Raw genomic sequence first — 12708 nt, 5'->3', positions numbered from 1 at the left:
GTTTATTTAAACTTGGACGCTGTGTGCAACTTCCAACAAGGTAATCACAATTATGAATAATTCACTAACTGTGACATCTAGAGTTTAAAGCTAAATAAATCCGCAAAAAGCCAAAAACCAGTGTGCTTAGTGCATATATTTCAAAATTATTTTTATGCATTGAATATGTTCACTAAACTTTTTACTCACATCAAAAATATTGAATGGAAAAATTGCTCAGTCTCTCAATTTATTGCAAAATCAATTAATTAAATTGAGTTTCTGATCCTGAAATAAAGTTTAGAAGGCACCAGGGTTGATTCGTGTGTGTGTGTGTGCATACACATAATCTGGACATATAGTTATATATAAACTCACACCTATTTATTTATAATACTTCATCTATATATGCACATCTATATCTAAAAACATTGATTAATAGCTCTCTGTTCTGCCAATCTGTCAATTAATCTATATATATTTCTTTACAAGTATATATAAGCTTCATCTTTATCTTTCTATCTATATTTAAAACATACAGTGGAGATAGACGTTCATTACTTTCTGCCACATACAATATGGCGGTGACGTCAACGTGCAAACCTGCGCCCAATGAGGCGTCTACGTACATACGTCTGTGACGTCATATCTGTCAGTTTCTCTTTACTTCGTGGTTCTAATGCAGAGCCCCGTCGTCAGTCAGTTGAAATTTGAGCTTAGAGGTGTTTGGGTGAGAAAGCTGGTCGCGCCGCATGTCGCGGTTAAACCGTCTGTTTTCTGAGTTTTAAAAACGTTTCTTACCACGGAGGAAGAGATTTGAGGGACGCAACAGATTGCAGCTGTTATTTCTTTTTTTTTTCTCAAGGTTTAATTTAAAAGGCCGACCAAGCAGAGACTGCTTAGAGGATAGGATGCGGAAGGAGAAGCGACTGAACGTAGCAAACAAACCAAGGCGGTAGGATTTGATTTGATTTGATTTTGGTGGATCGCATAAACTGTACATTGACTGTAGCAATCTGGGGTTAAGGGTCTTGCTCAGGGACCCAGAGTGCAGGCGGTGGGGATCGAACCGGGTACTTGCAAACTTCCCAGAGCGCAAGCAACCTCTAGCAGTAAAATAGCTCAGTTTAATCCAATTAGTGTTATTCCTCAATGGCTATTTCCTGAGGTAAATGTAGATATGAGACTTCTTAAAATGAAAAATGATTGGAATTTAAACGAGGAGGCAATAACAATTAAAATTCCTTTGGGAAAGGGGAAGAGAAATCAGTTATTAAGAGTAAAGAAATGGAAAAATGGCAAAAAAGGTGGAAGGAAGATAAAAAAGGAAGAACATTATATAAAGCACAAAGGTCAGTATTAAATAGGAATATTAATGAGAGAAATTGAAGGGAAGAAATAACAATCAGATTAAGAGTAGATCATACCCATTTAAATGACAAATTATATTTAATAGAGAGGAAAAATAAAGATAAATGTGAAGGATGTGGAGAGAAAGAAAATGTAGAACACGTATTGATGAACTGTAAAACATATGAACCTGAAAGGGAGAAATTGAGAAGAATAGTTGGAAGGACAGGCCAAGAATGGAGTCTTAAAGGAATTTTGGGAAATGAAGGAAATATAAAGGACATTTACATATTAGGAAAGCATCGCTTATTTATCTTCAGAATACAAAATAAAAAAATACAAATTGACAGACGTGAAGTAATGTTACTACACACTCATGTACAGTAGATGGCGTTATGCACCACAAAATTGTTTGCGATTCCACATAACAGAAAAGAGGAGGAGGAAGAAGAAGCAAGCTACATTCAGGAGCCAGGCAACCACGCGATCTTTTCAGCCATGACTCCGGCAGCACGGTACAATGCCGGATGGAGGGAAGTTAATTTTGTTTCTTTTAATCTTTGGATCATCCTTTCAGAAAGGTGAGATTAAGTTCTGCTGATGCTTTTTATACAGGAGGTTATTTGTAATTTATCCCGAAGCTGAAATCTATTTGAAATTCATTCATTCATACATCAATTTATGTAGGGGAGACCAGGGCTAGTTGTCACACTTTTTACACTCATACATAAATATTGGAATCAAAACACCATATATAAAGAAACATATGTACCAGATGAAAGACCAAAGTCTCAGGTATTTTATATTCAGGTATATTTCATATCTTATTCCTGTGCAGTTATAAGCAATCTAATGGAGATTGTCACCATGTGATAAATTGCCCCTCCAAGGGGTAAGATGTCACACTGGGTTTTGCAACCAATAAAATAAGGGCAAAATGAATTTTGTTATTTTTTAATGTTAAGTGAATAAATGACAATAACTCACTTTTACTACTTATGAAATAACATGAAATAATATGCAACATGCATCACGAAATTGACACTTAAACTTGAATACAAATAAAAGAAAATCTCCCGAGTCTCATCTGAGTTGCAGTTTTGGCATAGCTTATGTAGATTGAATTGCCAGGAGCACATGCATCCTATGAAATAACATGGAATAAAATGAACATTGATTGATAGCTGTCTGACCCTAAATTTCTGTTGGTGTAAAGGTTTTATAGTATCACGCCAAAGTACGGTAATTGACATTAAAGTCCTTCGCTGTACTCCTGTTCGACTTGTGACCTAGGGTCACCTGCCTGACTGCCCTCAGCATGTGTCAGGTGCTGCACGGCCATGCTCTGCACGGCCATGCTCTGCTTTTCTTTTATAACTCCTGACCACCTTCTCACTTTGTCCTCTCTTTTAAATCGCTCTTTTTTCTGTAAAAATAATGTAAAATTTTTATTAGGATGTATTGATTTAAATTACTTTTGAAAAATTATCATTTTAGGGTAAGTTGTTACATGTGACAACTTACCCCAAATGACCATGTTTGCTAATGCTAGCTCTATCTTAATGTTAGGCTAAATAAGAACTATGACTGGATGCCTTAATATCTACTTTAACAAGTCCATATGTATAACTGCTAGAATTTTTATCTGAATGAAGGTTATTTAAGAAAATATAGAGTTAATATTTTTTACTTTGGGTAGTGGAAAATGGTCAGTTGGTGCTCATCTCAAATTACAATGTCTTGTCCTCTTCTCACTCAGTCTGTGAGACCTGACCATGCAAAGGAAGAAAACTAGTATTCCACTTTTTGGTTGCACCTGGTATGCCAGAAGCTGGTTGAATATGCTTATTATTATTATTATTATTATTATTATTATTATTATTATTATTATTATTATTATTATTATTATTATTATTAATTATAATTTGGTATTATAATTTAAGTAATAAGTCATTCAACTCAAAATTCCGCTATAACAAATATAGTTCAAATGGTGGTGATGTTAGCTATAAGCTTGTAAGTATTTATACCGCTAATGCATTAGTTAATTTGCTGTTATGAACTCATTTATACTGGAATAAATGATCAGGTCGGACTGTTAACCGACGAGGTTTATCCGGCAGCTGTGAGAACCCCAATGTAACTGCAATGAGAGTTTAAATCCTTATTCCTTATCACCATCCAATGATATGTCTCTGTATTAATATCAGATGTTAACTCCAAAGGAGGTTAGCTCTGAATTCTGAATAGCCATGCAACTGTGAATTAGATTGAACACAAAACAAATTCTATTCCGCAGTTGTTGGTTTTATTGAACCAAAAGCAATTCCCTGTTACAGTAATTCTCTGATTCAACAACTTTGGAATTCTTACTCACTACTAAAAACTAAACATGCAAAACATATATGTGGAAATAAAAGAACAAAACAAAAATTAGCAATGGATTAAAAATGAGCGATTGGCAAATCTTAGTTTAACTCACGGTTGTTTAAACCACACTCAGAGACATCGGCATTTGACGTAGCAGCGTTGGGAAGCAGACACCCGCTCTCAGACACTCGCAAGATGGCGACTATGATGACGTAGGCTCTACAACCTTGCGTGATGCGTGAGGGGAGGTCCTAGTGATGTCACCACGCTTACGCTAATGTGAGGCGGTACCTCGCTCCGAGAGGGAGTGGTTCACGGGTGAGTTTAAAGAACAACCGCGAACTAAGCTTCAAACAAAGCGATCAATTTTACTGATAAGGAGAAGCGAAAAGAGAGGGGGGAAAAGCATGGAAGAAGATGGAAAAGAACTGAAGCAATGACCCACGGCGGGGTTATTGATAAACCACAAATCAACACAGCAAAATCAATTATAAAATGCATGCACATACAAAGAAAATATTCAGCAAAATAATTCCAACTTCGTTGTGGAATAAAAGCATTAACCTACACCTACAAAGTTCTAACGTCTGCCCAGGCACTTCTAAACATCCTATGGATGAAAAAGAAATAAAAGGGGAGAACCCCGTTACTTTGAGGTGATCCCGAATGAAGTCCCGGCTTCGGGGTCCGTAAGCGCTCGGAATAACGCGGCGTCCTAAATGCACCAGAGCGGCAGCAGCAGGGACAGGCGAGAAGGCTCTTTCGTCTCTTCCTCCGGGCTCACGGTCGCTTTGCTCGGCCCAGCAAAGCGTAGTCCTCTTTCGATCACTGGGAGATAAGGCGGCTTCCAGTATTTGATCAGAGGGAATTAAAGTACCTTTTAGAGTCGACCTCCTGCTAAGCAAAGCAGGGATTAACACTTGCTTCGAAAAATCTCGGTCCAGCGAGAAACTCGAGCACGTGGCGTGGGGGGGGGGGGGTTTGGAGTAGCACAGCTGTGTCTTCTCAGGTTGGCGGTGCGCCAGAAAAAGAAGGCAGATTTTCGTGCGTGAACGAGTTTTATCAACTTTGCCTAGCAACGTTATCTCTCCGCTCCGTTGTTAGGGCGACGGCCATTTTGGGCCGCATTGCATGATGGGAGTTGGTGGCCATTTTGACCACATTGCATCTTGGGTAATGCGGTCCGTCACGCCCCAAATTAATGCCGTTTTTGTCAAGTCCCGTAATGGCATAACGCACCCTTTGATGGAGAACATAATTGCAATGTGACAACTTACCCGTGTGACAACTAGCCCTGGTCTCCCCTATTTATTAATTTGTATGCATCCACTCCGATCTGAATAAAGTCGTTCGGTACTCTCAGATCGGAAGTTTTGGGTTTCCAACAGAACTGTTCTTGGTTTTACTAATGAAACTTTTCTGTTCAGTTCAAACAAAACTTTCACAGAGCTATCCAAACTCCTTCACTACTGCAGATAGACTGAGGATGGAGTTTATGTTTAGACATAAGTACATTGTTTTAAATAAATATTCTTGTAGCATATATTTAACGCACCATAGTTTTATATAAATGTTGAAATTTGCATTTCTTATGTCTTAATTTCAATATCTTTAAATACGTTGATGCTCTAACATTTTTTTGTTTCCTGTTTAAAATCTTTTATGAAGTACTTTTTTAATACAATTTTTTTCTTATACTTTTTTTTTTTCCATTATTTTAAAGTTGTCTTCCCGGAGAACATTCTTTAGCTTGTTCACCCGTTTTCAAGGTTTTATTTACAATAATTTATATAATTATTGCTTCATTTAATAATAAAAACATTTATTTAGTTTAATATAACAGCCCTCAAAAGAACACAAACAGGGAAACGGGGAAAGCAGAGACACAAAAGATATGACTCATTACAATCTATCTTTACATCAATATCATGTCGAATCAATAAAACTTGAGGAAAATCGTAAGAATTTTCCTGAACTACAAACCTGTAATGTTTTGGTCTCCTTTCACATTTTCGGAAATAAAATTCAAAAGTTAAAGGCAGTTCTCGTTCTAACATGACAAAATATGTGAAAGTTCGAAGAGTGTGAATACAAACTTAAAATGACCAAATTATGTTTGGTATCCCCTCAGATAAAGTAAGGTTAAGTTGGGAATATGTTCAGGATGGTGTTTTACTGACATTTACAGCAGTGGATTACACAATGATTTCTCATCAGGGTTCAGTGTTTCCCGCAGGAATTTGCTTATGCGAGGCGGACCGACTCGCCGAGCGGCGGGGGGGGGGGTTGGACGACACGTTTTCCGCGGACAGACTCGCGGAGCGGGGGGGGGGGGGGGGCGGGCGACACGTTTTCCGCGGACCGACTCGCGGAGCGGGGGTATCCATCTGTTTTTTCCATGCCATTCACGCACGCGCGAAAGCGCGTGTTAACGTCACTTTTTTTTTTTTTTTTTTTTTTTTTTTTTTGGAATGTTGGCGTGGCGGTAGCGTGAGTTTGGCGTGGCGGCTGCCACGCCAAGATAGCGCTGCGGGAAACCCTGGGGTTAGTCACATTTAAAAATTAGCATTACAGCCATGGATGAAATGTTTTGGGGTTTTTGTTTATTAACTGATTCAGTAAAGTGATAAAGGTTCATCAACCGTCAGAACAAACTGGTGGAACAGGGATGGCAGGTCAGTTAACGTATTTAAAACTGATCCTAAAAGACTACTTTTATGTACAAAGAAGGAAGGAGGAATAAAGAACATTGCAAAGAACAAAATTGAACCGTATGAAGCATAAACTAAGAGTTAGTGAAAATATTGCAATCTACATTTTTATTATTTCAAATAAATTATTGTGGCTCTGGTTGTTGCCCCGCTGTAGCAGCCAGCCAACATTTTTTACATCATGTAAAAAAAGAAAATGTTTGATTATTGTGTCATTTTATGAAAATGATTTTTTTGTGTCTTGGTTACAGCTCTCTGTTAAATGAGATAACCTGTCTAAATAAAAGTGAATAAAATAAATCTAAAATGCAATCAGGGTTAATGTTTATCGCAATAGACCTCTGAAGTGAGTATGTGACTGAAGAGGATTATCTTCAGTCATAAGAGTCATAAGTCTTAGACTTGCCAATAGTGACTTTAAGCATTTTACGGATGTTGTCGCATTAACCCTGGATAGTTGGTATAGTTGTTGAGCAACAGGGTTGCTTCACAGTGAAAATAACACCAAGGGGAACCTGTGGGTTGGTCATAAAGACAGACATTGTTTAACTTCACCAAGATTAACTATGAGAGAACAAACGGCAACATTGTGATGTGATATTTTAACTGTTATTATTATTATTATTATTATTATTATTATTATTATTATTATTATTATTATTATTATTATTATTATTTTGGGCCAACAGTGGTGCAATAGAAAGGATTTCATCCTGTAACCAGTGGTTTGGCAGTTCAAACCCCTGCCCTGACTGTCAGTCATTTTGTCCTTGGGCAAGACACTTCACTCACTTTGCCTTCTCCAGGTGGTCAGAAGTTACGATGATGCCTATTGTATGGCTGCACCACTTCTGTCTGTCTACCTCAGAGAAGCTGTGGCTATAATATAGCTCACCAACGTCAGCATGTTAATGGAGAAATGTAGCATAAAGCGCTTTGGGGTCCTCAGACCTTGATAAGGCGCTACATAAGTACAGGTCATTTACCATTTTGTTTATTCTACTATCTTCTAGCAACTGCCTGTCCTCTACTGTTAAAACCTGCCTCCCTGCTGTGTTGGCACAACACTACTGTAGTTGTAACTGTTGCCAGTAAACCCTAAATGGGGTAAAGTCCCTGTTAATGCTATCGTACTGATCTATCCTGCAGGTATTTGAGCAGGTGAATGAGTAAAGAGATTTTAGGAGAGTCAAGGAGGGGCTGAAAGCTGACAGAACAGCTGATGTTGAGGAAAACTTGATGACTGAGGTCAGTAGAGGTCCAGAAGTAGGAGTTTTGTTGTTGGGTCTAAGCACCAAGGTACAGCCTAGACCAGACCAAGCCATCGCTTTATTAGCTCCACCTGTTTCTGTTTAATTGCTTGATGACTCAAGTATCATCTTAGCCAATCACATGACATTAAGCTAATGTATGCAGGCATCTAAATGATGTGAAGAAGACATGGTTAGATATGGTTGATAATGCCAAAAGACTGGTTCAAAGGGTTCTGAAACATGTTGAATCTGCTGGATCTCTTAGGCACAACAATCTGAGACTGGTGTAGATCAACCATGGTCCTCGTGGACCCTTGTCCTACATGTTTTTAGACATGTCTGTTCCAGCTCACCTGAATCAAATGATTGCAGGACCTCTTCTGCAGCCTCTTAATGGCTGCAGAAGCCTCTTAATCATCTATTTATTTAAATAAGGTGTGTCGGACCAAGGAGACATCTAAAACATACAGGACAGGGGTCCCTGAAGACCAAGGGTAGGAACCACTGACCTAGATAAGAGAAAATATCCAGGTAGAAGCAGTTGTGTGGACAATTTTTTTGTTGATGTTACAGAGGAGATGCATACTGGTTTGAGATGATTGAAACGCAGCGAAAGCTCAGACAACAACTCTGTCAAACCAAGGTATCCAGGACACAATTGCCTTGTACCAATACGCGCATTACGACACCTTGTGCCCCTCAAATGTGTGTTCCTGCTGAGTGAGGGTTTGAATGCGTAGTGTATCCTGATGCTCCAGAGTGGTCTTTCACTCCACCCCCTTTGCTGCCTCCATCCACACTTCGGTGAAGTCCATATTGATGCAGATTTCAAAGTGTATTACCCACAATTAATTGATGCATGTGACGTTTTGAGCAAAAAGGGGAAAAAAATTTATACAAGTCATTAAACATTTTATTTTTGATTGTGAAAAGACCTATACTCTACATTTTTCAAATCATGTTGCCAACTTAAATGAATGACTAATCACCTATTTTTATTTCATAAAATTAAAATGGGGTTACTTTTACTCATAACTATTTAAGTTTTTTATATTTCACTGGGACGGACTTGAACCATCGTCAATCTAGAGCTGAAAATGACCATCTGTTCACTAGACACAGTGCCTCCAGCAAGGCTACGAGTGGCTTAAAGCTTGGGTCTGCGAGTTTTCCGGAAGTCTCCCTAAGTCCCTTTTTGAAAAACTGCGCATGTGCATGACCATCTTACCTCAATCTTACGATCTTTAGGGGGATCATGTGAAAAAAATTCCCCAAATCGCCTCTGGACTTATCTCTTTCTACTGAGGCCTTCCTTTACTTGTCATAAACATGAACACCGTTGCTTTCTGTGACTCTCAGCCATGTTCAAAGTATACGGTGTGAGCAGCAGAGCTATAATGAACGGCTAACACTGATGCTAACAGCTAAGCTAACCAGATATATAGACACTAGAAGTGTGCATGCGCAGCCAGCAAGCGGAAACTCAGAAGGAACGAGCACGCACACTGGTGTTACGTGAGCACGTCAGTATAATCGGCATGTGGGACAATCAATAGATAAGGCGCTACCGCCATAACTTGAGGGACAGAGAAGGGGTGAGTATATAACGTCTATGGGTGAGAGCAGGAACAAAACTCTGACAAATTCATTCCTTTTGGACCGAACGACAAAGATTGGTTAGAGTTTTTACAAGCGTACAGCTCTCACAGAAATCTAATTTTTATTTTCATTTTTGTGAATGCATAATGTATTTCATACTTTCAGCATGGAAGGACAATTTTACCTTGTATAATAAAAACTGTTTCTGAACAGGATTACCAACTATTACTACACAATGTTACAACAAGGTGCTATCGTTATTGAAAGACATTCAACATATATTTTTGAAGTTATTTTATATTTAATTTGAGCATATATTTTAACAACGCAACATTTTCCAATTAGTTTTCATTTGTGGCAATACCCGACAACAACAGTGACTTCAGAATTGTGACTTCAGAATAATATTCTAATAACTCTAACATCACAAAAGTCAATGATTTGATAATAACTGGTAGGGTGGTTTGCAGGCAAAGTTCAACATTTTTCCTTAAGCATTTCATCGTCCTTACTTGCCATTTCAAATCGCTCATTTTATTGAGATGGCTACCAATCTTTGCTCATTTAGTGGGGTCTGTTTTCAGAGATACCCTAGCTTTCTCTGCCGTTCCACCCTTGCTGTATCTCCATCTTTCAAACACCATTGTCCGAGAGCACTGAGCGTCAACATGAGGTATTAGAATAACTAAAAACTTGTTGGGATTATTCACATCTAAAACGCTTACTAGGGGGAAGAAGATAATTTTATTAGAAAAAGAAGAGAAAAAGAGAAGTGAACCAAATTCTGTTCCCTTGCTAGTATAAAATTGTGCCAAGCACAGCTGTTTCTCAGGCATTGTGAAGTTCCTGCCATAGGCAGAACGGAAGTAAAGTCCCCTCAATGAATCATACATAAGAAACAAAGTTCACAACCAGTTATTAAGATCCATTTCTTTAAATGTGTTTCCTGCAGGTCTAGCAGCGTTGATTCAAACCCAGCAGACTGTATTAGCAGCAGTGGGAGGAGATGCTCCTCTCAGCTGTCTCCTCCTGGAAACTAAAGATGTCCAGCAGGTCACCTGGCAGAAGGACTTGGGGAACAAAGAGAGTAACATCGGCTCCTACAGCGAGTATTTTGGTCAAACAGTGAATCCTGACTTTAAAGATAAAGTTCAGTTCACAGAAGCTGGACTGCAGAATACCTCCATAGTCATCAGGAGTGTTACAGAGCAGGATGAAGGATGTTATCTGTGTTTGTTCAACACCTTCCCTGATGGAGCACTGACAGCTGGAACCTGTCTGAAGGTTTATGGTGAGAACCAGACTGTATTACAGGGTTAACTTCTAGAACTAGATGCTGATCATGATGGATGTTCTCTGTCCAGAGCTGCATGGACCCGTCCTTGATGTCAGCACATCAAGCTCTCCTGCAGGGTCAAATGTGTCCTGTTCAGCCACAGGTCGACCTGCTCCCACTGTAACACTGACTGCTCCACAGCAGAACCTCAGCTTGTCCCTCTACAACACCACCAGGGTGAGCAACAGCAACGGTACCGTCACCGTCACCACCACAGCTCTGCTGTCAGCTTCCAGCAGCACACAGGTTGGATGTTCAGTGTCAGTTCTCTCTGCTGCTCCCAGAGAGCTGCTGCTCACCGTTCCTGGACCCTCAGAGACATCTGATCATGGTGAGAAACTCTTTCAGAGACTCACATTTATAGACTGATGATGTCTTTGGGATTTTAAATGTTTAAATTTAATTTTCAGGTTTGGATGAACGATCTGGATCTTCTGGCAGAGGCAGTGCGTTTATGTTGAGATTCTCACATGTTGATTTCTCACTTTCTGTTGCTGAGACACAGTTTCTCTTCTTCCTGAAGGACGGGCTCTGATTATTTCAGTCATGGTATTTTTCATCGGAATTGGTATTTTCATACTCAAAAAGACTTCACAAAAGGTACTTCTGCGAAACACTGTTTTAGCTGTTGAGATTTATCTCATTAACGTCTCAGAGACATTGCTTTGCTGACTGGTTCATTTGTTCTCAAATTATTCCCAGGAAAAATAAACCGTCACAGGAGGCCACATACCAAAGTATTCTATGTATTAATTTCTCAGTTCCACAGATGCATATTTATTTTTTTCTTTCGGTCCTTGCTAATGTCACATATGCTGCATATTTCCTGCACATTGTAAAGCACATCAACTTCCTCTGTTTGAGAAAACAAGTTTCTTACTGACATTATTAATTATTTTTTTTTAGGCTGGACAAATCATCAGTGTCGGATAACAAAGGGCTCAGACTACAAACATCTGAAAAACAGAACCAACACAGCGAGTCCCAGCCATCACTGTGACAGCAGGAACACTTCACTTCATTCGATTTTTAATAGTCAACAAATAAGGCAGCTAAACCTGAACAAAGGTGGATCAAACCTGGAGATGCAACAGTTTTATTACTATTAAACACTCCTAAGATCACCTCCTGGTTGTTTACAACTACTTACCTGAGAGGTTTCTACTTTTTTTAAACATGTTGAGCTTCATTTGGTGCTAACACTTTTATACTTTTTCATACATCTTTTTTAATCAAAAAGGAAGCAGAAAATGCAAGTCTGGTTACTTTAAACTTGATATTTTATGTCAGTGTGTGTGTTTTGGTAAAGGCATTCCTCAGAAATCAATGATGGATAAACTTTGTTGAAAGATGACAAATCACCCATCAGAAAGTATTTAACACCTGGAGTTTTTTGCACATCAAATAGGTTAGCTAGCTTACTAATGAGGCATGCAGTGTCTGTTTTAGCAGACTCTAGCATATTAAATCAACTCAAACTTGAAGCTGTAGTTGATAATACCGTTCAGAAACAAAACATTTTCTGTTATACATGGTGAATGGTCTTTCCATCCTTAGAGTATCTTATCTACTGGTTGTCCCACATGACAGTTAGTCTGACGCACTTATGTAACACTAGTATGCGTGCTCGTTCCTTGTTAGGTTCCACTTGCTGGCTGCGCCTGCGCACTTCTAGTGTTTATGTATCCGGTTAGCTTAGCGGTTAGCTTCAGTGTTAGCCGTTCATTATAGCTCCACTGCTCTCCTCATATACTTTGAACATGGCTGAGAGTCACAGAAAACAAACGGTGTTCATGTTTATAAGAAGAAAAGGAAGGCCTCAGTAGAAAGAAATAAGAGCAGAGTGGATTTGGGAAATTTGTTTCACAAGATCCTGAAGAGTGGAAGAGCAGGTTAGATGGTCTTGCTCATGCGCAGTTATTCAAAACAGAACTTGAGTTTCTTACTTGCATTTCTGGAAAAATCACCAACTCTACCCTTTCAATGTATCCTGTTGTTTTAAATATCTGATAAAATTAACAATTAACCTCAATTTCACAACAGACTTGTGTTTAGTGCTATTTTCTCCAGTCACTGTGTTTTAGTGTGGCATTACGATGGTTGAGCCGGG

The 12708-nt window shown here is 38.9% G+C and overlaps 2 protein-coding genes across 4 annotated transcripts in view; both read left to right on the top strand.

Annotated features, from left to right (window-relative positions):
* The window catches only part of LOC105921732 (OX-2 membrane glycoprotein), a 74875-nt gene that overhangs the window by 5714 nt on the left and 56453 nt on the right, over positions 1–12708 (top strand). The window lies entirely within an intron of this gene.
* On the top strand, positions 1353–11818 carry LOC105921731 (OX-2 membrane glycoprotein-like). 3 transcript variants are annotated; one of them, XR_004927948.1, is made up of 6 exons: positions 1353–1910; positions 10215–10553; positions 10627–10929; positions 11009–11198; positions 11301–11335; positions 11505–11818. XR_004927948.1 is itself a non-coding variant. In XM_036127908.1 (4 exons), exons 1-4 carry the CDS (start codon positions 1850–1852, stop codon positions 11131–11133), a joined length of 828 nt encoding a protein of 275 aa, XP_035983801.1. In that variant the 5' UTR covers positions 1353–1849; the 3' UTR covers positions 11134–11199. The 3 variants fall into 3 exon arrangements, 1 of the variants encoding a protein (XP_035983801.1); XR_004927947.1 differs by lacking the exon at positions 11301–11335; XM_036127908.1 differs by lacking the exons at positions 11301–11335; positions 11505–11818 and having other exon boundaries at positions 11009–11199.

This window comes from Fundulus heteroclitus, chromosome 24 (assembly GCF_011125445.2).
Source record: "Fundulus heteroclitus isolate FHET01 chromosome 24, MU-UCD_Fhet_4.1, whole genome shotgun sequence".
NCBI lineage: Eukaryota > Metazoa > Chordata > Actinopteri > Cyprinodontiformes > Fundulidae > Fundulus > Fundulus heteroclitus.
This window is presented reverse-complemented; position numbering and strand designations above follow the sequence as displayed.

Coding starts and splice junctions, on each gene's coding strand:
- LOC105921731 (XM_036127908.1), top strand. CDS start 1,850: ATGCCGGATGGAGGGAAGTTAATTTTGTTTCTTTTAATCTTTGGATCA. Junction 10,554..10,626: donor AACCTGTCTGAAGGTTTATG/GTGAGAACCAGA, acceptor TTCTCTGTCCAG/AGCTGCATGGACCCGTCCTT. Junction 10,930..11,008: donor CTCAGAGACATCTGATCATG/GTGAGAAACTCT, acceptor TTTAATTTTCAG/GTTTGGATGAACGATCTGGA.